The sequence below is a fragment of the Symphalangus syndactylus genome, chromosome 19 (assembly GCF_028878055.3).
Source record: "Symphalangus syndactylus isolate Jambi chromosome 19, NHGRI_mSymSyn1-v2.1_pri, whole genome shotgun sequence".
In the NCBI taxonomy this organism is placed as follows: Eukaryota; Metazoa; Chordata; class Mammalia; order Primates; family Hylobatidae; genus Symphalangus; species Symphalangus syndactylus.
Window position 1 is genome coordinate 67,698,637 of NC_072434.2, and position 26,805 is coordinate 67,725,441.

General features: G+C 37.9%; 2 protein-coding genes across 10 annotated transcripts in view; one reads left to right on the forward strand and one right to left on the reverse strand.

Annotated features, from left to right (window-relative positions):
- Nucleotides 1-24,130, forward strand: part of MIA3 (MIA SH3 domain ER export factor 3) — a 47,682-nt gene extending 23,552 nt beyond the window's left edge. The window contains exons 1-24 of one of the 7 annotated variants that reach the window (XM_055234991.2): nucleotides 2,425-2,702; nucleotides 3,658-3,789; nucleotides 6,918-6,939; nucleotides 8,352-8,440; nucleotides 8,691-8,768; nucleotides 8,850-8,960; nucleotides 9,991-10,062; nucleotides 10,242-10,346; nucleotides 11,019-11,141; nucleotides 11,241-11,352; nucleotides 12,285-12,340; nucleotides 12,431-12,521; nucleotides 12,697-12,835; nucleotides 16,756-16,857; nucleotides 17,481-17,541; nucleotides 17,650-17,685; nucleotides 17,762-17,829; nucleotides 17,933-18,033; nucleotides 18,204-18,341; nucleotides 20,086-20,154; nucleotides 20,284-20,363; nucleotides 20,489-20,560; nucleotides 22,007-22,157; nucleotides 23,288-24,130. In XM_055234991.2, coding sequence (XP_055090966.1) covers nucleotides 2,592-2,702; nucleotides 3,658-3,789; nucleotides 6,918-6,939; nucleotides 8,352-8,440; nucleotides 8,691-8,768; nucleotides 8,850-8,960; nucleotides 9,991-10,062; nucleotides 10,242-10,346; nucleotides 11,019-11,141; nucleotides 11,241-11,352; nucleotides 12,285-12,340; nucleotides 12,431-12,521; nucleotides 12,697-12,835; nucleotides 16,756-16,857; nucleotides 17,481-17,541; nucleotides 17,650-17,685; nucleotides 17,762-17,829; nucleotides 17,933-18,033; nucleotides 18,204-18,341; nucleotides 20,086-20,154; nucleotides 20,284-20,363; nucleotides 20,489-20,560; nucleotides 22,007-22,157; nucleotides 23,288-23,598 — 2,430 coding nt within the window. In that variant the 5' untranslated portion in view covers nucleotides 2,425-2,591 and the 3' untranslated portion in view covers nucleotides 23,599-24,130. Of the gene's footprint in view, nucleotides 1-2,299; nucleotides 2,703-3,657; nucleotides 3,790-6,917; nucleotides 6,940-8,351; nucleotides 8,441-8,690; nucleotides 8,769-8,849; nucleotides 8,961-9,990; nucleotides 10,063-10,241; nucleotides 10,347-11,018; nucleotides 11,142-11,240; nucleotides 11,353-12,284; nucleotides 12,341-12,430; nucleotides 12,522-12,696; nucleotides 12,836-15,940; nucleotides 15,972-16,755; nucleotides 16,858-17,480; nucleotides 17,542-17,649; nucleotides 17,686-17,761; nucleotides 17,830-17,932; nucleotides 18,034-18,203; nucleotides 18,342-20,085; nucleotides 20,155-20,283; nucleotides 20,364-20,488; nucleotides 20,561-22,006; nucleotides 22,158-23,287 lie in introns of those variants that run through there. The other 6 variants (XM_055234985.2, XM_055234992.2, XM_055234986.2 and 3 more) reach the window with 6 other exon arrangements.
- A 643-nt stretch (nucleotides 24,131-24,773) lies between these two features.
- Nucleotides 24,774-26,805, reverse strand: part of AIDA (axin interactor, dorsalization associated) — a 48,872-nt gene continuing 46,840 nt past the window's right edge. For all 3 annotated transcript variants that reach the window (XM_055235007.2, XM_055235008.2, XM_055235006.2), the window contains exon 10: nucleotides 24,774-26,757. In XM_055235007.2, coding sequence (XP_055090982.1) covers nucleotides 26,661-26,757 — 97 coding nt within the window. In that variant the 3' untranslated portion in view covers nucleotides 24,774-26,660. The remainder of the gene's footprint in view (nucleotides 26,758-26,805) is intronic.

Here is a 26,805-nt window from a genome sequence, read left to right on the forward strand (position 1 = left end):
AAAATCAAATATCAAGCTATAGATGACAGATAAACAGATTGGCATACCCATACAATGAAATGCTACTCAGCAATAAAAACAAATGAACCCTTACAGATATGTGCAGCAATGTGGGTGAATTTCAAATTATGCCGAATGAGAGAAGCCAGAGAAAATATAATCGTGCATTATTACATATATATAAAACTTTAGGAAATGCAAACTAATCTATTATGACAGACATTGTGCTTCAGGGGCAGGAAGGGGTGAAAAGGGGCAGAAGATTACCAAGGGAATAAGGAGACTTTGGGAGGTTCACTGTGTTGGTTGTGATGACGGTTTCACAGGTGTATTCATATGCAAAACTGATCAAACTGTGCACTTTAAATACATATAACTTATTGAATGTCGTATTTCCCTCAAAGCTGTAAAGGAAAAAAATCCTAACTTTCTTAGCTAAAAGTAGTAGTCTCTACTTTTCTCTGCCTTTTAAAAAAATGTATTCTGACAGCATACCCTAGCAGTATATAAAATTATTTTCTTTTATGGCTTCACAGTATACTTTGCTGTATTTAATATGTCTTTCATTCATGGCCATTTTGGTTGTTTCTAGTCTTTTGTTATAAGTAATGCTGGAATAATACAGTTTTGTGCATATATTTTTTCAGCATTTGTTGTTACATCCCCAGTATCTTTGAGATAGATCTTTAGAACTGGGATTGTTGAGTCAGTAGGTAAATACACAAGTTATTTCAGGAGATGTTGCCAAATCATAGGGGTTGTATGATTTTATATAAAGATCAGCATAGAACAAGAGTGCCTGCTTCCTCCACATTCTCTCACCTACAGAGTGTGTTGTCAAATGTTTGGATCTTGCCAAGATAAGTGAGAAATCATATTTCATTGTAGGTTCATTTTGTATTTCTTGTATTATGAGTGAGGCAGAGCATGTTTCCATATGTTTTTAAATTACTTGCATTTCTTTTCCTGGGATCTGTTCATTACCTTAGCCCATTTTTCTATAGGTTTGCTGGCGGCTGTCTTCTTATTTGTAAAGCACTTTTTATTTTGGGAATATTAATCCTTCATAATATGTTACAAATATTTTTTCTCAGGCTACCACTGCCAAACTTGGATTATTTTGCAATTTTTTGGATGGGGTTGGGCAAGTTTTTTTGGTTTTCCAGTAATCAAATTTACAAATCTTTTTCTTTGTTGCTTTTGGATTTTGATACATAATTAGGAAGGTCTTGCCCACTCACATAATACATAGAGACAGTCACTCAATTTTTTCAACTACTTGTTTGTTCTCATTTTTACATTCAGTTTTCTGATTAACTTGGAATTTATGAACAATGAGAAAAAGATCCAGTTTTATCATTTTCCATATTGTTATCTAGATATGTAATACCACTTATTAAAAAGTCTGTTAACTAGCTGCCTTGCTGTATCCCAAATTTCCAGTGCAGTTGGGTCTATTTCTGGATTTTTTATTCTGCCCCGTGGTCGGTCTGCATTCTTGGGCCAGTACCATACTGTTATTACAGATCCTGCCCTCCTCTTGTACCACACCCTTCATTGCTCTTCTTTCTCAGGGTTTTCCTGCTTGTTCTTGCTTGATTGTTCCTCTGAATTGACTTTATATTCAACTCGAAGATAGACCTTTAAAGGTCTAAAAATGGTATTTTTTATCTACAGATACCATTTTTTTCCCCACAGATTAAATGTCCCCGGTTTCTTCAACTTTTGGAACGTGATTTCCATACTATTCATTATCCTTGTCCTTTTCCACAAGTCATGTAACCTTAAGATGTGGCTGGACACTTGTAGTCCCAGCTTCTCAGATGGCTTGAACCCCGGAGTTCGAGTCCAGCCTGGGCAACATAGGGAGACTCCCTCCCCTTCCCCGCAGCCACCATCTAAAAAAAAAAAGTGGGACCCATAACTGAACCCATGTGCATGGGGGTGACACGATGACATGACTCCTGGGTAAGGCTTTTTAATAGAGTGTCGGCAAGAATGTGAGACAGCGAGCGCAATGGAGGTCTGGAGGCGGAACAGTAAGCAGAGGACTGAGTGGGCAGGGAAGAAAGGCCGCGCGCTGCAGCGGCGCCCCATCTGAGCAGTGGTCCTTCCACGGTGTGACAGGAAGGGCCAGCTCCGGGCCGGCACGAGAGGCCTGCCTTTCTCCTTTTCCCCAGCTGCCGCCCACAATCCTCCTCCAGGTAGATCCCTGGCCTCCTTACTCCGGGGCTCTTTAAGTCGCCGGTTCCTGGCGGAAGCGCCAGTCGCTTCCGCCTCCCCTTACTTGGATTCTTCCGCTCCAGCCCTATTCGCTCATCTCCCCCGTCCCCTCGATTGTTGGTTCTGTCCGCTCTGGCCCCGCTCTCGCCGGCCGGCTCCTTTGGTGCCTTGAAGTGCGCCAGGGGCAGTGGCTGATGACGTGTTTTATAGGCGGCGTAAAGCGAAAGTGCAGGCAGCGGTGGAAGGCGAAGTTCAATCCCAGAGTCCGCCCCCTGAACTGGGGCCTTTACGGAGGAGGAAGCTCTGAAAGACAGGGGCCCAGTGCCATTCCGCAGGGAATTGTCGCTTGCATTCATCTGTTCTACACAATGGACTCAGTACCTGCCACTGTGCCTTCTATCACCGCTACCCCGGGGGACCCGGAACTTCTGGGACCCTTGTCTGTGCTCTACGCAGCCTTCATAGCCAAGCTGCTGGAGGTGACAGTCCCCATTCCCAGGGAGGGACCCAAGCTGTCACAGGCGGGTGGATGAGTTCTAAGCAGAGTGGGTGCACTGATTGTCTGTGCGAAGGAGAAATGGAGTGTGTCAGATCCGAGGAAAGCAAGACGTTTCTGTGCTGTTCAGGGAGGCAGGTGGGAGTGTGTTTGAGAAGGTTTCGTCACTTTTTTTTTTAATTGAGTACTTACGAAGTGACAGCACTTTATGTTCTGGTGTGAAGTCATGATCAAAACACAGAGAACCTACAGGTCTTTTCCGCATAATCCCTGGCTCTGTTGTGGGATGGGGCCAGTGTGATAGTGTACTTGTAGAGGGCTGTGAAAACAGCATAGAGCAGACAGGTGTTTAATGCACTGTTTTCAAGGAAACATTTAGAATTAAGGCACTAAATTCAAAGCGGTTTATCTAGGTCAGTTATCAGGAGCTATCCGAACTTAGCATTTGTTCTTTGTTTATGTAAGAGTCGATCTAAGATTTTAAATCTTAGAGGAATAACACATTATTTGTGGTATTCATTATCATCATATTGGTTTTATTTGCAGCCATAAAAAGTTGGTTACTTGTATATAAAAGGTTTTTTGTCTTATGTGGTTTTTTAAGCAATAAAAACCAATTTATTCAAGAGAAGTGTGATGCAGAGAGATTCCAGCCATGTTTTAGATAACATATTGTATCAGGGCCTATTGAAACTAGAAATATATGCCCAACCTAAAGACATTTAGAGTCATAGTACTTCAAAACACCACAGGCCAAACAAGTATGAGACTCCCAGTATCCTATTTTTCCTGAAGCAGTGAGAGCTACTGAAGATTTTTGAGGGGATAGGTATCTGATAGAGTTGGTTTAGAATTTCTGTGAATGAGTCTTTGTGACTGCTTTATGGTAAGCTTCTTTAAGGTTTCTCATTATTTCTAACATTATTTCTAACATTCAGCTAGTTGCTACATTGCCTGATGATGTTCAGCCTGGGCCTGATTTTTATGGACTGCCATGGAAACCTGTACTTATCACTGCCTTCTTGGGAATTGTTTCGTTTGCCGTTTTCTTATGGAGAACTGTCCTTGTTGTGAGTAAATTAATGCATACTTTAACTCATAAATTCAAGTATGGTTTTATAATCACAGTCCTTTTGTTTCTTTTTCAGTTTCTAATATGAACAGAAATTAATGCTTTTAATTCAAGCTAACCTTGTAAAATAATTTAGTATAATTTTTGTGTTGGTAAATTCTTAAGTGAATAAGACAACATGTATAATCTCAATGGGAAGACTTCAGTTTATATGTCCCTTATATCAAAATCTAAATTTTAAGAATTAGGTGGGTCTTTATTTCAACTTACAAAGGAAAAAAAGAAAGAATTAGATAGGTCATATGTACACTGTTAGTAGAACTAGGAATTTTTAGAGCCATCCTGAAAAATAGTTTCATGATGTGTATGATAAGCCTTAAAAATGGTTATATCCTTTTATGTTGTGTTACTGTCATATCTAGTAATCAATCCTAAAGAAATAACCAGTCAGCCAGGCACAGTGGCTCACGCCTGTAATCCCAGCACTTTGAGAGTCTGAGGCAGGCGGATCACTTGAGGCCAGGAGTTTGAAACCAGCCTAGCCAACATGACGAAACCCTATCTCTTCTAAAAATACGATAATTAGCCGGGTGTTGTGGCACATGCCTGTAATCCCAGCTACTTGGGATGCTGAGGCAGAGAATTGCTTGAACCTGGGAGGCGGAGGCTGCAGTGAGCTGAGATGCGCCACTGCACTCTAGCCTGGGTGACAGAGTGAGACTCCATCTCAAAAAAAAAAGAAAGAAAGAACGAACGAACCAATCATGCATTAAATATCTTACATGGCCGGGCGTGGTGGCTCACACCTGTAATACCAGCACTTTGGGAGGCGGAGGCAGGTGGATCACATAAGGCCAGGAGTTCGAGACCAGCCTGGCCAACAAGACGAAACCCCGTCTCTACTAAAAATACAAAACTTAGCCGGGGGTGGTGGCAGGAGCCTGTAATCCCAGCTACTTGGGAGGCTGAGGCAGGAGAATCACTTGAACCAGGGAGGCAGATCATGCCACTGCACTCCAGCCTAGGCGACAAAGTGAGACTGTGTCTCAGAAAAAAAGTTTTAAATATCTTACATGAGAGCATTCGGTAGCACAGTATTTATTAGAGTGAAAACTTTGACACAACCTACTGTGATTTACAGTGGGAAAATTGTTAAATTATTGTGTGTTCATATAATGGGATATTAGGCTGCTTTATATAATTCAAAGATATAGGGGCACAACAAATACTCACAATTTAACGTGAAGTAGAAAAAAAGTAGAAACCAAGACTTTAAGGTATAGAGAAACTGTATATTACATAAACATACACACAGAAAATAAATGCTGCAAGGAAATACAACAAAATGATAAAAATTCTTCTATCTAGGAGATGAGGTAAGTTTTCAGTTTTTAAAAAATGTGTATTTCCCAGATTTTCTGATTTTATCATGTACTATTTTACTCAGAAAATATCTATTTATTTCGAAATGCAAATTATGTGTAAAGACACACCATTAATTTTTTTACCTTCTGTGCAGAATTTTTCTTTCAGACTTAAGCATATGTATGTATAAGTGTGTATACTCATACTTGTACATTCTTGTGATTATACTATATAGCATTCAGCTTCATAGTTATTTAACATAATTGGGAGAAGATTATTTGTGTAAATGAGCTTTGCAGATGAAAAGCTTTGTATTGAAACTTCACAGTTAAAATGGCCAAAATTATTGGATGCAAATCTTTCTAAAACTGAGTATTCTTTTTCTGATTTCATAATTATATCACATATATCATCGTTAATACATTTTCTCTGCTTTCACAATTGATTGTAAAATTACTTAAAAAGAAGGGTCTTTTTTCCTGTGAGGCCTTCTCTAACCTCGTGGTGCTTTTCTTCAGATAAAAAGGGAGAATCAAAGGGTAAATGGAAGGGGAAAAGGTGAAAACATTTTACATTTCCCACTCTTGTTTCTCCTATTTGTTAATAAAAAAATTCTAACGCCTTTTTCGTTTTTCAGAAAGTTATATAGGCTCTGTGTCCTAACTGCTGTTCCTCAGCCTCAGCACTTGACTTTTGGAACCTTGGTCTCTACTTGCCTGTTAGTTTGGGTGAAATGGAGCAGAGGAATTCGCAAGGCCATGACATTAGAGAGATAGTAATTTCTTTCCACGTTGGAATTTTCTGAATGCATATTCCTATAACAACGGTATTATAAGTGAGATTTAGATACTGGAATTATTATGTATACAGTATATTGTATACAGTAATACAGTATATTATGTAAACAGTATATTTACTGAGGTTATGGATGATTTGTGGACTGGTGTTAGTATCTCATCAGCATAACATTTGAAAGGGAAAATATGTTCTGGGTTGCAAAGAAATTTAGTAATAATTCTTTTTACAATATTAGTTACTGCTTAGATTTTCTTGTCCTGTAATTTAGTGCTGTCTTTGGGGGATGATTTGGGTGCCCTTTCAAGGAGATGATAGTTGTCATTTCTCTTGTTGCTTATGCATCTTCCCTTCCCTGTCAGGTTTATGAGCACTGTTTTTAGTGGTCTGGGAAAATCGAATGATCTAGCTTAGTATTTATAGCATTATTTTTAAATTCAGCCAGTAGTCAACTTTGAGTAGGATTTCTGAGATGTTTTCTGGAGAGCAAAAGAGGTGTGTATCTTAGTACGAAGATCATACCTTTAATTTTGTTTCCTCAGAGTCTTTTTGAGTAGTCATTGTTTTTAGATTTCTTTCTAGCTATTTGGAGTTGTCAAATAAGTGACTTTGAGTAAATAAAACATTAATATATTTATTACAAAAATATTAGCCATTTCTATTATTCAAGTTAAGTGCTCATTTCATAAGACTGGTGCTCATTTAGATATATAAACACATCTTTAGCTGTGCAAAGTAAGATATTTACCTTAGTGCTTTATCTGTCAGACCACAACATATCACTACTGGTTAAATTGGAAATGCTTTTTAACCTTGTTAAATTTTTTCATCTTGAGGATTCATTATGCTAAACCAAAGTATTATTAAATTCTCATTTGGTTACAATTCTGACAGTTGTACTAGAAACTATATACATCTATTAGTAAAATGTTTGACATCAAATTTAATTTTATTTCTCTTTTCTAGGTGAAGGATAGAGTATATCAAGGTAAATCTTTAGGCTTATTTTGTTATTTGTACTATGGTGTTTGATATGGGTTTTATATATAAGTAGTTTTAGTGACTTCCAATGTCTGACTGACTTACAGCTTCTGAAAACTTTACTATTCCTAGGTTGCCAGGTTGGATGATAGAGTAAATGGTGATGCTACCAACTGAGATAGGAGATGAGGAGGAACAAATTGCAGGAGTAGGGAGAAGATAATTAATTTGGGGCAGATTGACCTTAAATGTTGAGGTAGTACCAATTTATTACATGTGACCAGTGTTCCTGTGCTAATGATTTAGTCAGTACATTAAATATTTATTAAGTAGATAATTTGAGGGCTAGAAATATAAATCAGCATGCCTGCATTTTCTGTTTCTCTTTGCAAATGACATATTTGAAGTGATGCCATTTTCTGAGAAGAAAGATGCTTCATGCAGGGAGAAATATTGAGCTATAACATTTTACTGTGTTTCTCATCTTGGAAATAAATTAGACTCTCATTGAAATAAAGGTTCTTATTATATTTTTCTTAAATTGTAACAGTATTTTTACATCCCTATTCTTGTTAGCAGATTGCTTTTTGTATTAATCTGTTTTCACACTGCTATAAAGAAATACCCAAGGCCTGGTGTGGTGGCTCATGCCTGTAATCCCAACACTTTGGGAGGCCAAAGCAGGAGGATTGCTTGAGCTCAGGAGTTCGAGACCAGCCTGGGCAACATGGAGAAACCCCATCTCTATAAAAAAAAGTACAAAAATTAGCTGGGTGTGGTGGCACACACCTGTAGTCCCAGCTACTCAGGAGGCTGAGACAGGAGGATTGCTTGAGCTTGGGAGGTGGAGTTTGCAGTGAGCTGAGATTGCACCACTGAACTCCAGCCTGGACAACAGAGCAAGACCCTGTCACAAAAAAAGAAATACCTGAAACTGGGTAATTTATAAGAAGTTTAATTAGCTCATGTTTCTGCAGGCTATAGGAAGTATAGCGGCATCTGCTTCTGAGGAGGCCTCAGCGAGCTTTTACTCATAGCAGAAGGCAAAGCGAGAGCAGGCGCAAGAGAGAGCGAGCGGGGAGGTGCTGCACACTTTTAAAACAACCAGATTCCACAAGGACCCAGTCACCATCACAGAACAGCACCACAGGGATGGTGATAAACCAGTCATGAGAAATCTACCCCTATGATCCAATCACCTTCCACCAGGCCCCACCTGAACGCTGGGGACTGTAATTTGACATGAGATTTGGTGGAGACACAGAGCCAAACCATATCACTTTTTAAAACCATAATAGTTATGCTGAGAAGTCCTTTTTCCTCATAGTGCCAGATAACATGTCTTTGCTGCTGATACATTGGGTAATTCAATTTAATTTAGTGATCATAATAACCTTATTATTTTTTTCTTTTTTTCAGTCACGGAACAGCAAATTTCCGAGAAGTTGAAGACTATTATGAAAGAAAATACAGAACTTGTACAAAAATTGTCAAATTATGAACAGAAGGTATAATTATTCTTTGTTTTTTTTTTCCATGGTCCCAGTTTGAGTTATTTGTCACCTATCTTATAGTTCATTTACTATGGTATTTTTAAATAGTGTTTATTATTACATTAATTCCTATAAACCATCCAGATCTTAAGCAGTCATATGTGTAAAGTACTGTTTTCTTCTGTAAGAGGTCAATCACTTGAAAATAAGTTCTGGTAGCACTGTACTTTATATTTCTGGATTCTGAATGCTTTATTTTATATAGATCAAGGAATCAAAGAAACATGTTCAGGAAACCAGGAAACAAAATATGATTCTCTCTGATGAAGCAATTAAATTTAAGGTAAAAACTTCTTTTGGGGATTACGTTTTAAAACAAAAGTAAAAGTAATGAGTATAATTAACCTTAATATCTTTTTTGTAGGATAAAATCAAGACACTTGAAAAAAATCAGGAAATTCTGGATGACACAGCTAAAAATCTTCGTGTTATGCTAGAATCAGAGAGAGAACAGAATGTCAAGAATCAGGACTTGGTAAGAGTTTTGCTGCTAAGTGTTACTAATAATTTGGGTTTTGAACTCTTTTGTAGATTGAGTTGAACTCTATTTTCCATGCTGTTATGTGAAGTAAGAGTGCAAGTCAGGGAAGTTGAACCTACTTCTGTCCATTTTTGTGGAATTTTAAGTACTTACACAAGAAGTTATTCTTACAGGCCTAGGAAGTATTTTGGTTCTCAACCCTAGTTAATTGTCATATTGCTTGGCTCTGCCCTCCGAAACACGTGGAACAACTAAGAAACCCAGTTGAACAGTCCTTGTGTTTTGTTTTGTTTTGCAAAGTTTTTTTTTTTTTTTTGCTATAAACATTTTATTAATAGAATAGTTTTAGAATGACCTAAAAGTTGCAAAGATAGTAGAGGTTCCCATAAATCCCATACCCTATTAATCTTGATGACCTCGCTGAGGTAGTATTGCCAGGTTTCTTCACTGTAAAATTACTTTTTTTTTTTTTAAACTTTTTGCATTATTGTACTCTTTGGAAGGAAGTTACTAACACAGCCCACAGTTAAAACGTGAAGGGTTATGTTCCATCCCCTTGAGAAGCCAGAATCTTCATAAATTATCTGGAATTCTATGTGGGTGATCTGTCTATTCTCACTCCAATCCTACCATTTTTAATTTAGGCAAGAGAATTTTTAAAGTACCTTGGGGATTTTTTTTTTCTCTTGCCACAAGGAAAAAAAAAGTCACATTGATTTGAACTGGTTTACTTAAATGTTTTTTCAATTTCTTTTCTTTCACCTTTTAGTCTGGTCATCTACCACATTTTATTCTAACCAGGAAGGTTGTGTATGCCATGAAATATTTATGCCTTTGATTATTTTCCCTTACCTCTTTAAGTTCTTGATTTTTCCCGAGGGCAAAACTGAAACACCTGCTTTTACCTGAAACATAGGGGATGGCTCTGGGACATACTTTGTTGATGTTGTTTCTTCTTAGTATGTATCCCAGTATTTCTACTGAAATCCTAATATGCATTTTGTGTTCTGTTTTTACATGGCAGATATCAGAAAACAAGAAATCTATAGAGAAGTTAAAGGATGTTATTTCAATGAATGCCTCAGAATTTTCAGAGGTAAAGCTGACTATAATTCCTGCAGGATATTAATACTATATCATAGTTTGATCGCAGAGCAAAAATTTGATGTACGCTAAAATGTGCAAAAAATGAAAACTACATGATGTTGGGTTGGAAAAGTAACTTTTTTTGGTTTTCTTTGGAATTAATTCACTAACAGGAGTGTTTTGCATTAGGTTCAGATTGCCCTTAATGAAGCTAAGCTTAGTGAAGAGAAGGTGAAGTCCGAATGCCATCGGGTTCAAGAAGAAAATGCTAGGCTTAAGAAGAAAAAAGAGCAGGTAAAGGAAAGTGCGTGTCCTAGGTTATGTAAAATAGAGAACCCAGCATCATACCTCATGAATGCCTTTACTCAGATCTATTTTTAAGGTAATATATGTGCAGGATTCTGTTCTTAGATATGCAAAGTTTAACCTATGCTTCCAAAATTGAGTGTAGGTATACATTCTCTATCTGTTCTGGATTTTCTGTTCTGTACAATTTATTTTGGCTATCAGAGTGTGTAGTCTTGTTTTGTCAAACACCAACTGCTATTAACTTGAGTAGCCTCAAGTGGGTAATAGATTGGCTTTTTAGACCTAAGAAGTAGATATTTTATAATCCTCCTTTGAGTAGCTACTGCTTCACTAGCCAAGGGAAGTTTACATGATCAGGAGTGTGGACTTGGGAGATAGTAGGATGAGCCCTTCTGTTCCTTCTGGAAGTGAATTATTTGAATTGGCTACAGTTTTCTGAAGGATGCAATAAACAAGATCAATTTCCTTGGCAGCTCTGATGTTCTCACTACAGCTCTGAGGGTTGGGGCCACTCTCTCCCGCTCAACCAAGGTCTTAGCCCATAGTGATAGGCCAAGGAGAGGCATGGTTCCTTACTTCCCTGTCTCATTCACATGGTCCTAATGTCTCCAGTGCAAAAGCCCTAACCTGTGGGAATCATGTGTTTTAACTTTTCAGTTGCAGCAGGAAATCGAAGACTGGAGTAAATTACATGCTGAGCTCAGTGAGCAAATCAAATCATTTGAGAAGTCTCAGAAAGATTTGGAAGTAGCTCTTACTCACAAGGATGATAATATTAATGTAAGTACGTTCTCATGAATACAAGCTTAATTCTTGTGAATTATGAAATCTGTTGAATTAAATGGAAAGACTCTTAATGCCCTTTTATTTCTTTTCTAGGCTTTGACTAACTGCATTACACAGTTCAATCTGTTAGAGTGTGAATCTGAATCTGAGGGTCAAAATAAAGGTGGAGATGATTCAGATGAATTAGCAAATGGAGAAGTGGGAGGTAAGATCAGTCTCAAGGAGGATGGACCACTTTTGCCTTCCTGTCTAAGTGCACCAGTGCTACTTTTCAGCTGGCTGAATTTCCTCTTAAGCTTTCGAATTGTAAATACATTGGATTTGAATGTATGTCTATTTGCATTGGGCAGAGGTGGGTTGCTAGGGTGTGGTGTAGCAATAAGCATGCAATGAACACTGACTTTGTTTTTACATTGAGACTAGAAGGGTGCACGGGAGCTGCACTGGTCATATCTTACACCTCTAAGTATTGAACACATACAGTAGTAGAAACTTGTTTCTCAGTTTCATGGAGATAACATTTTAAAACTCGTCATCTCAGTAGCTGTGTGGTTTTAAGGCCCACAACTGGTTTTAAGAGTACTGAGGTGGTTGGAGGCATAAACTGACTAAGGCCATGAAAGAAAACCATGAAAGAAAACCACAACTGGTTTTGAGAGTACTGAGGTGGTTGGATCCATAAACTAAGGCCATGAGAGTGGAGGCTATAGGGTAGCAGTGTTTACTGATGAGGAAAATGTTTCTAGATACCCTCTCTCAAGTTGGATATTGCTTGTATAGTGGGTGTTTTAAACCACACCTGGTAGCAGATTCTGGAGGAGAATAGGAGGGAATCTTTCTGAACAAGACACTAAGCCCAGATGGAGGAAGATATGAGAGAGAAGAAAGAGCTTTATCTCACATATTTCTTCTTGCTCAAGAATGGCATGTATAACATGTTTATTGTACAAATGGGAATCCACTTTTTCAGTCTTAAGTTTGCAGTTCTCTTAAAAGTCAGTCTAATCCTGTTCTGTTTTTGTTTGTTCTTTAAATGTTTGAACATGACAATTGTTTAGTTTTGGGTAAATTAAGAACATATAGATTTAAAAAGCAAGGGAAGAAAAAAACAATGAAAGAAAGCCTTTTGTTTTTTAGGTGACCGGAATGAGAAGATGAAAAATCAAATTAAGCAGATGATGGATGTCTCTCGGGTATAATCCTTTTTAGTGTCCCGTAACTGCCTGTGAATGCTTTTACTATGCCTCACTTTTATGAATACTTGTCTCTTCTGCAATTTTTAGACACAGACTGCAATATCAGTAGTTGAAGAGGATCTAAAGCTTTTACAGCTTAAGCTAAGAGCCTCTGTGTCCACTAAATGTAACCTGGAAGGTAGGTTGCTTCTTGAGAAGAAATTGCTATATGTTGGAAAGATACAAAATTGCATTAGAAAGATAAAGAACGGCTTCCTGCTTTCATACTTCTCATTTCTCTCAGCACCAGCCCCCAGCCAAGTTCTCAAGTTCTTGTGCACACATATAGAACTCAAATGTTTTATCCTTTACAGACCAGATAAAGAAATTGGAAGATGACCGCAACTCACTACAAGCTGCCAAAGCTGGACTGGAAGATGAATGCAAAACCTTGAGGCAGAAAGTGGAGATTCTGAATGAACTCTATCAGCAGAAGGAGATGGCTTTACAAAAGTAAGATTATCATCATTTACTGTTAACTGTATTGTCATGTGACTAAATACATGTGTACTAATATGTTACCGTTTTTTAGGATTATTTATACTCTTTTGCATCTGTAATTAGTATAAATTTGTCTTTCTTTCTTTCTGCTTTGTTTCTCATAAGCTGCATTTTTCTTTCCTTTCTAACCAGTAGTCAGAAACTCTTGCCTGTAACTCACTTAAGGGGGAGCAGTATACTGGTACTGACAGTTGCTGCTGTGGAAGTGCTTCTCTTTCGAAGATCTAGCCATGCCTTGTCTGTGGCTCCACCTCTTGTGTCACTTTCCTTTCTTTGTGGTCAATTATGTAATTTCCTTTAAAAAGTCTGAGTGATTTATATGAATGTGTTTTAGTAGAATAAAAACTTCAAAAAAGGAAAATTTACTTATTGAAGGTACATTTAGTTTTGGACTTCACAGAGTCAAATATTCAAACTAAACATAATTGTGGCAAAGATATTAGGAGTTTTGAATATAGAACTATTTGATGTGTATATTTAGATATTAATCCTCTGAAATACATATCTCAAATTTCGAGCGAGATACCTTTTGAAAGCTATATTTTTCTAGTTCAAGTTTCTTGTCCGCAAAAACATCTGAATTCTCTAAAAATGGGTTATCTGTGGCAGTTGCTATTTGTGTTTGCTCTTATATTTTACTCTTTGGTTTATATGGCAGTGTGTGAGAAGGCCTCTCTTGCTAAGCAAATTTAACTTTTTTAAGTGCTTAGACTGCTACTGCTGTATGCCATTAAATATTGAAACTATACCATTAAGTTTTTCTCTAATTCTTTGCTCACCAAGCAGCCAGTTTAGATTTTCCAGGTTTTGTTCAGGCCAGCTCTAAATGCCTGTCCTCCTTCAGAGAGACATTCCTCATTTCATTACTTTTTAAAAAAGAGTACTTCTCTGCCTCCAATAGTGATGTGAATTACTTAAATGGCAACTGTTTTTCTTCATGATACAGTTAATCCATTGATATGGCAGTATTTTATTCAACTTCCCCAAAATTCATTCAGTCTCCATGTGTGGTTTGTACTCTGCTGTCCACCCCTAAAGTCACCGTGTTAGTTCAGGTCCTTGTCATCTTTTATGCCAGTCCCCTAGCTAATCACATATCTCCAGTCTTTCTTTCTTTTTTTTTTTGAGACGTAGTCTCGCTGTGCCGCCCAGGCTGGAGTGCAGTAGCGCAGTCTCGGCTCACTGCAAACTTCGCCTCCCAGGTTCATGTCATTCTACTGCCTCAGTCTCCCGAGTAGCTGGGACTACAGGTGCCCGCCACCACGCCCGGCTAATTTTTTTTGTATTTTTAGTAGAGATGGGGTTTCACTTGTATTAGCCAGGATGGTCTCCATCTCCTGACCTCGTGTTCCGCCCGTCTCGGCCTCCCAAAGTGCTGGGATTACAGGCGTGAGCCACCGCACCCGGCCGAAGAACATACTTTAGTGCAGGTTCAGTGAGTGTACTTTTGTATGAAAATGTCTTTATTTTGACTCCATTTTAAAAGGATCTTTCTGCTGGTTCTGGAATTTTGATAGTTGTTTAATATCAGCACTTTAAAGATAACCAATTATCTTCTGGTTTTAAAGTTTCTTTGAGGAATCTATTATCATTTTTATTTTCTCTTTTCTCATTTTTCAAATGTTTTATGCCTGCCCTAGCTGCCTTTAGTCATTTTTCTTTTTGGTTTTTCAGCAGTTTTCTTGGGAGGTGCCTACATGTAGGGTTTTGTCATCACCCCTCCACCGCTACCCCCCTGCTTTTTCTTTTGCATTTATACTGCTTGAGGTTATAAACATCTCTTGAGTTTGGAGCCTCTGTTTTCACATATTAATTCTATCTCATTCTCACTTGTCCTGAGAATCCAATTAAACATACTAGGATCTCCCACCCCTACCCCTCGCCCAGTGCCTCCTACATTCCGAATCTGCTTCATTCTGGATGTTTTCTTATGACCTATCTTCCAATGTGCTAAAAATCTCACCTCAGTTGTCTAATCTGCTAAAATCATTGAGTTATTTTTGGTTTCACTATTTTTCACTTTTATAGTTTCTAATCCTCTGCTGAAATGTGTAATCTTGACTTGTACTTCCTTCAATTGGTAAGACACAATTGTTTTAAAATCTATGTGGTAATCCTATTATGTGGATCCCTTATGAGTGTGTTTCTCTTGTCTTCTAGATTGTGATTACATTGTCTTGTCTTGTGGAGTGCCTGGTTGGTTTTGATGGAGTGGTGAACATTGTTTGTGAAAATTGTAGGGGAAATTTGAGGTCTAAGATGATGTTATCGTCCTACAGAAAAGATATGAGATTACCTCTAGCATGTGATCATTGCTTTATTCCAGTTAGCAATTAAAATCATTCAAAAACAGCTTTGTTCCTTTAAAGGACATTGTATTTATTGCCTGTTCAATATTCCAAGTGTGCAGCTCTTTTCTGGTCTCAACCCAAAGCCTAGGGCTTTTACTAGGGGTCCTTCTCATTGGCAGCCCTGAACTCCACTTCTTGTTTCCCTGAACCCAGGGATCTGTTGAAAGTTCTTTTCGACCTTCTTACATATCTGCATTGTCTTCAATGCATGGATGAACCTGGGGGGAAATGGCTTAAAATGCCAGGCTTACTTATAATTCTGTGTTTTTTCCTACTGGATTTTCTTCACTGCCTTATTAGCTTTCTGATGCCTTTGAGCACATTCTTTCTATTTTTGTCCATATGTTCTTATTTTCAGTGTTTGCAGACTAACTCATCCATTATTGGAAACAAAATTCTCTTGAATCTTTCTTCAAGACTTGTTTTTTCCACATCCTTCCTAAGCCAGAGTCAGAGAGGGATTGTTCTGTTCTTATATGCACCTTTTACACATTCAACTGTGAGCTCCTTTAGTGCAGAGGTGGTACTTACCATACCCATACCTTTATCTTAGCCTCTTACAAGGTAACTAGTATATTATAACCACTCATAAAATATTTGCTGAAGTATTGAATGAGCAGTTGTAAAAGAATACATAAACTTTTTTCTCTTTGGTGTTAATAACCCTTTTTACTATAGCTCCTCTATTTTTGTTTCCAATTTATAGAAAATTTTCAAGTATCTTTTGCATCAGAACTATGAGTAAAGAAGTACAAGAGTAACTACAAGTAGCATTTTTAAACCATTAAATGTTGCTGCCTTTACAATCTGTGTTATAGTTGGCTGACCTCTTGAGCTTGAAGGTTATCAGGTTAAAACCAATTTCCAGTACATAGTACTCTGATTACGGGACAGTTTGGATTCTTTTTCTGTTCAACAGACATTGCCAACACTTGGATTTGTCTCTCTGCTTAATCATGATTCCATTGAAATAGGTAGGGGAGCTCCATATCTGAAGTGTGAAAATGTTCTGGGGTTAATTGTACAGTTAAGGACATGTTCTAAAAAGCTCTTTCATTGGCTGTCTTTATCACGGTACCAGTCTTGGATTGAGAAACACCCCGTAAGAAAATTAATTAGTGGTCTTTCCATGATTAGAAATAAAAGAAGTAATTATCTCCTGCATTATCCTAATAAGCTTAACTGTGTTAGGTTGATCAGTCCTGGCTTTCTACATTGAAGAAAAGTGAGCATTCATCATTTCAACCCAACAGTCTTTCCCATGGGACACATAGTGTTTTTTTACATTTGTTTTATTTACTAGTGAGGAGAGAATTATGAGACATTAGAAAATGCAGGTGATGTATCAACAGGCCACAGTTGGATTTTTATCCTAAAGGACAGTTTTATTTCCTTCCTATGATTTTGTATCATCTATGCATTTTTAAGAATAGGATAGGAAGTGAGATTTTATTGGAGTATTAAGACAAAATGCCAGGAGGAAAAGAGAAACACTTTCATTGACAACCAGTTTTATCTTAGGAAACTGAGTCAAGAAGAGTATGAACGGCAAGAAAGAGAGCACAGGCTCTCAGCTGCAGATGAAAAGGCAGTTTCGGCTGCAGAGGAAGTAAAAACTTACAAGTAAGTTCACCTTCTAAAGAGGGTAGCAGTGGCTAGTGAAACTAGTGTTGGCTTTTTTTATTAGCACAAAAGCATAAATAAATAGAGGACATGAATACATCAATTCACACAAAAGAAAAACTAAATTTTAAGTTAACAAATGGAAAAATATTAACAAATACCCACTGTTGGCAAAACTGTAAGGGAACCTGATTCGTGCAAACAGTTCTGGGGGTTGGAGGGGGTGGGAGCAGTTTGTTATCTGATGTATCAAGAACCATTAAAGTGATTTTGCCATTTGATAAACCCAGTAGTCCTAACTTTGGGAAAATTTTTATGATGTAATTAAAGGATAAAAAAAGGTTTATAGTGGAAGATATTAATAATAGGATTATTTGAGAACATATTTAGGAACAGTTAAAGGAATTTTAATTTATCAACTCAGAATCTCCAGCTGTTAAAGGAAATTATGTATCATTAGTTTTCATCATATTGTACTTTTGTTATAACCAACCATGTAAAATATGCTTTATATTTCTGGATAAGCTCTATTAGGGTACAGTTGTTAGGGTAACGGTTAACATAGATTGTTTGGGTTTTTATTCGGTTGTGCTTTAAATGATAAAGCCAAGTGTAATTCTTAGGCGGAGAATTGAAGAAATGGAGGATGAATTACAGAAGACAGAGCGGTCATTTAAAAACCAGGTAATAACTCTAGTGCCCTACTATGTAGTGCCCGGAATTCTTTGCTAACTAATAGAGGCTATTACAATGAATCTGTAAGCATATTTTATGATGTATTATCTTTTTCAGATCGCTGCCCATGAGAAGAAAGCTCATGAAAACTGGGTAAGATTTCTTTTTTTCTTTCCCTTATTTTGTGCATAGTCTCCCACAACTGAATTTGGATATTTTTCTTCAATAGCTCAAAGCTCGTGCTGCAGAAAGAGCTATAGCTGAAGAGAAAAGGGAAGCCGCCAACTTGAGACACAAGTATGTGATTTTGATGCCTGTATTTTCAGTGTGTGTTCTCTTAAGGAATTGGTTTCCATTTCATATTTAAGTGTTTCTTAAATATTCTTTCTCTATACTCAAGATTATTAGAATTAACACAAAAGATGGCAATGCTGCAAGAAGAACCTGTGATTGTAAAACCAATGCCAGGAAAACCAAATACACAAAACCCTCCACGGAGAGGTAAGGGAGCACCTTGTAAAGGGCAACAATCGGTTTTTTGATGTAAAATGTATGTAAGTGACTTTTTGTTTCTGTGTGTAATGGTTATGGTACCCTAGGAATAATCCCAAGAACTGAATAAAGAAAAAAAAGGCTGTCTTAAAATGCTAACAAGACGCTGTCATCTCTAGGTCCTCTGAGCCAGAATGGCTCTTTTGGCCCATCCCCTGTGAGTGGTGGAGAATGCTCCCCTCCATTGACAGTGGAGCCACCTGTGAGACCTCTCTCTGCTACTCTCAATCGAAGAGATATGCCTAGAAGTGAATTTGGTGAGCATTCACATGTTGCCTTGCAATACTCTTTTGGGTGGCTTTTTCCCTTTTATTTGAGAATTCTAATGCAAACACTTTAGAATTCGGGTCTGTCCAGTATAGAGAAGAAAATTTCTTAATTTGTCTTGGTGGATTCAACTGCAAGTATTCAACTGCAAGATTTGCTTTAGAACAGAAGGCATTTATTATTTTCCTTTATTGTTTTGTTTCTTTTTAATTTTTTACTCTGAAGTGTAAGCCCTTATCTTTCAATTAAAGTTTTGTGGGATTCCTCTCCCAAATACAGCTGACCCTTGAACAACACGAGTTTGATCTGTGCAGGTCCACTTCTATGCAGATTTTTTTCAAAAAATACTTTGGGACATTTTTTGGACCTTTGCAATAATTTGAAAGAACTTGCAGATGAACTGCATAGCCTAGAAATATAAAAAAAATTAAGAAAAATTTATGTATTTCGTGAATACATAAAATATATGTAGATACTAGTCTATTTTATATACTATTGTAAAATATACTAAGATCTATTTTAAAAAGTTAAAATTTATCAAAACTTGCACAAGCACAGATGTACATGACACCATTCACAATTGGGAAGAAGTAAACACATGTAAAGATGCAGTTTTAAATCATAAATGCATAAGATTAGCTGTAGTACATACTGCAGTACTATAATAATTTCATAACCACCTCCTGTTGCTATTGTGGTGAGCTCAAGCATTGCGAGTATCCGCTTAAAACACTGTGTGATGTTAATCTCCATGTGGACAGTTCATCTTTCCAGTAAATTGTGTATCACAGTAAACATAATCTCTCATGGTTCTTGTGTATTTTTCATGTTTAGTGCAATAACATAAACCTTGAATAACACCATGGGACCCATGTAAAATGCCACTAGTGATGCTGGAAGTATTCTCAAGAAGCAAAGTCATGATACTACTAGAAAAAGTTGAATTGCTTTGATATATACCATAGATTGGAGTGTGCAGCAGCAGTCATTTCAGTCAGACGATTCATCTTGTAAACAGACCATGTACATGTACAGTACAAATACAATACAGTGTTATAAATATATTTCCTCTTCCTTATGATTTCAATCACATTTTCTTTAGCTTACTTTATTAAAGTAAGAATACAGTATATAATATATACACACAATATGTGTTAACTGTTTATGTTATTGGTAAGGCTTCTGGTCAATAGTAGGCTATTTATTAGTAGGTAGGTTTTGGGGAGTCAAAAGTTACATGTGGATTTTTGACTGTGCAGGGGATCAGCACACCTAACCCCTGCATTGTTCAAGAGTCAACTGTATTATAAAAGTAGCCTTAATAACTTTATCGTTTATGCGGCATACATGTTTCCACTTCTCATTACTATAGTATGAAAAGCCGTTGAGTCTATTTTGAATCTAAATATGTCTATAATACTCGGTAAGATACGGAAGTTAGATTACATATACACTGAACAAAAATCACCATGTAGAATACTGTACATAGAAGTCTGTAGCTTGAAGTATAGAACCAGACCACTAATGTGCAGGGTTTATTGTTCTTTCAGTGCAAGGCAGTTCTTATTTTAGTTCTTTAAGTCTGTGCATAAATTGTAAGTGATTTCCCTTCATAAGTATCGGGAGACCCATTTTTAATGTTGCTTTCCAGATAAGACCTGAACTCTGATCTGTCCACAATTGATTATTTCTTCCAAAAAATACACGTAAGGACTCTGTTATTTCTTTCTCAAGGATCAGTGGACGGGCCTCTACCTCATCCTCGATGGTCGGCTGAGGCATCTGGGAAACCCTCTCCTTCTGGTAAGGGAGCAAGAGTGTTCAAAGAGTCTAGAACCATGCAGGAAGTAGGGAGAGGAATTTTTTTTTTAATCCTCCTCACAGAGTACACAAGTCAGAATAAGTCTAAATCAGTTCTCTGGTCTTTAACAGATCCAGGATCTGGTACAGCTACCATGATGAACAGCAGCTCAAGAGGCTCTTCCCCTACCAGGGTAATCGATGAAGGCAAGGTAAATGCACCCATTTTGAGTAATTAGTTATTTCAGGAACATTTAGCTTTTCCTACAACTCTCTCTTTGCCTCATCTCCTATTCGTGTGTTCTATCTGTACTATCTCATTTATTTTTTAAAAAAGCAAACTGTTCACCAAGAGCCTGAAGTCCCCTCAGTTCCCAGCATTACATCTTTGGCTGAGCATCCAGTAGCAGTAAGTACTTAGAAGTATGGACTGAACTGGGCTATAAGTTGCATGGCAATATTGATCTTACTTTTATCCTTGACTTGGGAGTGTTGCTGAAATCTGACGGATTCATTGTCCTTTTCTCCTCTCTGTTTGGTTAGACATTTAACCTGTGTAGAGCATCTGCTGTAACTGTAATTAACTTAAACAAAAGTGAAAAGTCTCCACTCTTGTGTGTCTCAGTGTTTAATGCTCTTAGGCAAAGTAAATTCATTGTAAATTGTGTAATTCATTATTATGTCTTCATTTGGAAGTGTGCTATTTAAGAATACCTCCAATTGTATACTAGGCAAACCCTATTTTGAATGATCTGAAATTACAGATTGATAACAAGAACGTTTGCTGGAAGTGAAATACTGAATAGTGGAAGTCTATAATTACCCGTTGAGCCAGTTCCCAGCAGTGTCCTTAAACAGTGTTCACATAAGTGTATTCTCTTGTAACTTGTGTAGCTGTTACGGCTGGTAAGTCCTCTGATCATACCTCACTGTGATTCTCGACATTGAAATTAAAATAATTTTAATGACTGAGTTTCCAACCCACTTTCCCATAGGAAAGGATTAATCAGTATCTCATAGTAGACAGTATTACTAGTGAATGAAGGTAAATAGAGCTGTGCCTGTGTAATTTGTGTACATAACATTGTTTCTCTTGGAAAATACTTCCAAGTTCCAGCACAGGACACCAGGAATACACATCTCTTGAGAAATGTTTTTATCCAAGGGCAGCTTGGATAAGACCGAGACCCCCTTGAAGTAGGAGACTTCAGAGTGCAGAGACTACTTTGTTAGAAAGGAGAAGCAGAGGTGGAAAGAACGTGGCCTTGGAGTCAAACGTGGCATGGAATTCCAGCCAGCCTCTTACATGCTGTGTGACCGTCAGCAAATCTAATACTCTGTGCCTGTGTTCCTGCATATTTAGAACAAGATGGTCCTATTAGAGATTTAGAGATGTGAGAATTCGTGTTAATATATGTAAGGCCTATGGAAGGTACTCTGAATAATCGCTATTACATGGTAGAGAATGGATTTTTCATTCTCTGCATTCTTAATATGGAAATTACTCTGATGGGAGGGATGTGCAGAGGGAGTGACTGCCTTAGAAATAGATGTGTGAATGGCATAACTTCTATCATTAGTCAGGAATGACCTCCATTTATAACCTGTGTATTCCCTTCCACTTGCAGATGTAAGCAATAATACGATGACAGCAAGTGTTCACTCCTGTGGCATGCTTTTAACCTTTCTAAGCTGTCAGTGGGAACAAATGAGAGGGGCAGAGTTTTTTGCACTAATTCTGCTCTTTGGACACGTGCCTGACATCTGCTTCATTGGGTTTTAGTTTTTACTGGTGTTGGTGCTTTTGTCTGTCATACCAGAGTATTTCAAAACTTCAGTTGCTTCTACTCTGCAGGTTAATATGGCTCCAAAAGGGCCCCCTCCTTTCTCAGGAGTCCCTCTCATGAGCAGCCCCATGGGAGGCCCTGTACCACCACCCATTCGATATAGACCACCACCTCAGCTCTGCGGACCTTTCGGGCCTCGGCCATTCCCTCCACCCTTTGGTAAGACGATCTGAACAGTAGTAATTGACTTGTAAAGCACATTCATCTTCCCCTCTATCCCTTGCTAAAACAACTGCAGTTGCAGGGCTTTGCAATGCAGCGATGAAGCTGATTGAGTACACTGTAACTTTTCCCCAAGTTTCTTCGGACACAAAGGGGGCTGCATAATCTCCTGTGATTAGATGGGCAGTAGTTGTCTGTAATAGAACAAGGAAAGGGGCTATTTACAAAAAGCCAGAAATATTCATCACATTGAACATGTGTGGCTGTGTACTAGGCTCTGCAATGGATAGCAAGGTAGATAAAATACATCCCCTAACTAAGATGTCCTGTAGGTCACCAATATACACGTTCTACAACATAAAGCTTCTAATCACCCATAATGGAAGCATAAGCAGTAGGTCACAGAATATTAGGGAAAGATAAAACCCTCAACCCTTACCTTGGGAATACAAAGAAGGGAGATATGAAAGAGAAGGTAGAATTTAACAGCTATCTAATGAATGCTGCTGAATTTAATTAGATGGAGCTGGAAGGCCTTTTCCAGCAGGGCAAGCACCTTAATTTTTATGGCATTTATTAGGTACATCTTGAGCTACTGCATACATTTTTAACTGATACACAGTAGTTAATGAAATTTATCAAAATTTTTATTGCAATGAAGCCATATTTAGTCTGTCTTCGTGGTATGGTATATAGTACTTCCAAATACACATCTACCTCTTTTTAGGATAAAGATGACAGGCCAGGCACAGTGGCTCACGCCTGTAATCCCAGCACTTTATGAATCCCAGCATTCATTAGATGAGGCTGAGGCAGGTAGATCCCTTGAGCCTAGGACTTTGAGAACATAGTGAAACCCCCATCTCTACAAAAAATACAAAAATTAGCTGGGAGTGGTGGCATGCACCTGTAGTCCCAGCTACTGGGGAGTCTGAAGTGGAAGGATCGATTGAGTCCAGGAGATTGAGGCTGCAGTGAGCCATGATCACTCCATTACACTCCAGCCCAGGTGACATGCAAGACCCTGCCTCCAAAAAAAAACCCGACAGACTATATTAACATACGTGGCATTATCTTAATTTAGATATGTTCCTAGGAATTTACTTGAAATAATTTTTGTTTTCCAGGCCCTGGTATGCGTCCACCACTAGGCTTAAGAGAATTTGCACCAGGCGTTCCACCAGGAAAACGGGACCTGCCTCTCCACCCTCGGGAATTTTTACCTGGACATGCACCATTTAGACCTTTAGGTTCACCTGGCCCAAGAGAGTACTTTATTCCTGGTACCCGATTACCACCCCCGACCCATGGTCCCCAGGAATACCCACCACCACCTGCTGTAAGAGACTTACTGCCGTCGGGCTCTAGAGATGAGCCTCCGCCTGCCTCTCAGAGCACCAGCCAGGACTGTTCACAGGCTTTAAAACAGAGCCCATAAAACTATGATCTCTGAGGTTTCGTTGGAGAGAAAGTGTACTGTGCATTATTCATTAAAGGATTTCATTGGCTTCAAAATCCAAAAGTTTATTTTAAAAGGTTTGTTGTTAGAACCAAGCTGCCTTGGCAGTGTGCATTTTTGAGCCAAACAATTAAAAAATGTCATTTTTTCCCTAAATAAAAATCACCTTTTAAGCTAGAGCGTCCTTACAACTTTGAAATGTGCAATAAAAGAATACCTGTGTTTTAGCTAATGTAGCATATGTAATTGCAAAATGATTTAGAATGTCATGAAAAATATGAACATTTCCTGTGGAAATGCTTTAAGAACATGTATTTCCATTATCCTATTTTTAGTGTACACCAGCTGAATATGGAGCAATGGTGTTTATAAGCGTTTTTTTTAAACTATCTATCTGGTCACAAAGACTGTTACGCTAAAAATGTTACTAAAAGATCACTAAACTATCTATCTCCCCTCTTGCTGAAGTTCTTTGTAGTAACAGCTCATAAAAATTTGTTTCTTAATATTTCCCAAGTGTCTGTTGATTCATTGGACTGTTATGAGGCTTGTGCCATTTGGGGAACATGTAAACTCAGGCTCCCAGAACTGAAGATGGTGGCTGGTGGCACACTTCCGGCTGCTCTTCCGTCACCTGTGAACTCTACAAGTGATGTCTTTTTATTTCAAAAAGCCTTTTTTGGTGATATTATTCTGTATCTGACATAATTGAGAAACTGGTAAGCTGTGAAGATTCCAGTGTAGCTTCTCTGAGAAGTTGTGAGCCAGTCCGTAACTACTTCCTTTCACATCCGATTGCACCATTTCTGCAGCAAACCCCAAAGCAGGGTGCCAGTATGCATGCAGGTGGCATAGGGAGTATCATCCCTCAGCCAAATCACTTTTCCATCTCGAAAGTTTTGTCTATTTTGGAAGTCATCTCCAACTAATTGTGTCTGGATTTAGTTGCTAAAATTGTCTTATTTATGAAGCAGCAATATTCAGCCTGAAAGCATTTCTGCCATAGTTGTAGTTATATCGCCAATGGCTGGTTTTTTTCATTGGAAAGTAAATTTAAGTAATTCGTGGGATGTGGTATATTCTGTGTCACCTTCAAGACAATCACTCATTTTCTCATTATATTCAGGTCTGAAAGTTAAGTTAATCACACAGTGTCCAATTTAAGCTTCTTTAATGTTGATGAAAGGTATTTGTAGTTCATATAAACCATACTTATGTGAAGGATAGCAGATGCTTCATATAAATTATCACTTTGATATACATATCTTATGGTTTATGAGAAAAGAAAAAATAATACATCGGTTTTGCTACATTTTAATGGGTTTTTTTTAAGGGATTGTTTTTTAGGTCTTGTCAGCAACATCAAACAAAAGGTACTGAGTACTCCACAGGGTACAGAGTGCTGCCAAGCACCTTAGAAAAATTACATGACACGGAGAAAATGCGCTTCTTGCTCCTTGAAGAGCTTACAGTCTAGGGATTTGACAACTCACAGTCTTAGGAACTGAGTGAACAACAAAGTAAGGCAAATTCTTCATCCCCTAGAGCTATTGTGGACTGAATCATTTTATAATTTGGAATTAATCCAATCAAGATGAGAGACAAGACTAAATTTGGCCGAGAATTCGTTCAGGCTCGCATAGTTTTTATTAACATCCGTCTAGTAAACAGAATGGACCTAACAGACAACTGAAAGTAAAGACTAGATCTCTTGAAGTGCAAGGGCTAAAACAACTTAATTGTGGTTACTTATTTTAAAAAGCAAACATACTGAATGGTATGACTAGGGTGATTACACTAGTTTAAAAATAGGCCGGGTACTGACACTGCATTCCCCTCATGCATTGCTCATTTAAAATAGTGAATATTAAAATATGTGGGCTTTACATCTAACCCACAGAAAGCCCACCACAAATGTTCTGTGTATCAAATATCCACCTCATGTGTACTATGAAAGTTTTATTTATGCCCCATTAAGTCAAAAGTAAATAGTCAAATTATAGTAAGCTAATGACCTGCATATTTTCATATGGATGTCAGTATATCTAAATAGGAAATAAATGGCGATCCTATCTACCTATATAAAAAAAATAGAATATCTTTCCAGATTTTGCATACTCCTCACTGTAAGAAGAGGTATGCAGGTTTTAAGGTTTCACAATCAGTTGTCAGAAAAACAGCAGTTATGCCTGCAGTATCTTGTTAGCATCTGACTCAATTATTTTTAGATTACATTGTTTAGAAGACATTGTAAACCCATCTAAAAATTTGTAATTATTTTGAGATGGTTCCAATGTTAACCCTAGAATCATCGTCAGAAAGAGTAACAATGTGATGTAGAAGAACAGCTAATTGACATGACTAAAAATATGCTCATTTTCAGAAAAACAATCTGGTCATCTGGAAACAATCACAGCTACAACCTAGGGAACACTCCCATGTGGGATACTGATCTGGCCAAGGCACACTTTCTAAGCAGGAAAACTATCAGATCAGGGTGAATTTAGGCCACTTCAGAGGTGCTGCCTATAAACCTCAACAGACAGACCTTCTTAGGCAGCAGAACTGGTCCAATTCCCCTCAAAGCAGTTGGACACTACCCTACCCACATCAACCCAAAGCTTGAAGTTAAGTCAAAAGAGCATATTGGAGCAAAAGTGAACAGATGTGTAAACTCTAGCACATTCTTATTGCTGTATTAAGTCTGAAGATGAGCACATCCTACCCACAACAGTATTGTTGCAGGAAGCAGGGTAGGAGTAGTGGTAAATTAGAAAACAGACTATTAATTGCACAATTAATAGAAAAGTAAAAACATGTTTCAAAATCTACAATAAACCTGTATCCCAAGGAGTCCTATACGTCCATGATGTGCTGGACTTTGAATTCTGTGGTGCAGCTTTGCATTGGACTCCCTCCGGCCTACTGGTCTGGGTACGGCTTGCTTCCTGCCTGTTGAAGGGTGAATATGCTACACAGAGCTATGATGGTTTCTACTGAGTGGTAAAATTCACAGAAGTTCCAGGTTCATCATGTCAGGATCATTCCTTGTGCAAAGTTTGATGTAGATGAAGATAAAGTGGTTTCTTGGTCAATAATTGCAATTTCTTTCTTTTAAAGTCAGTGGGTTTCTTGTATCTGTAATCACAACAGAAAGACCATTGTTTAAAATACATTGATAACTGA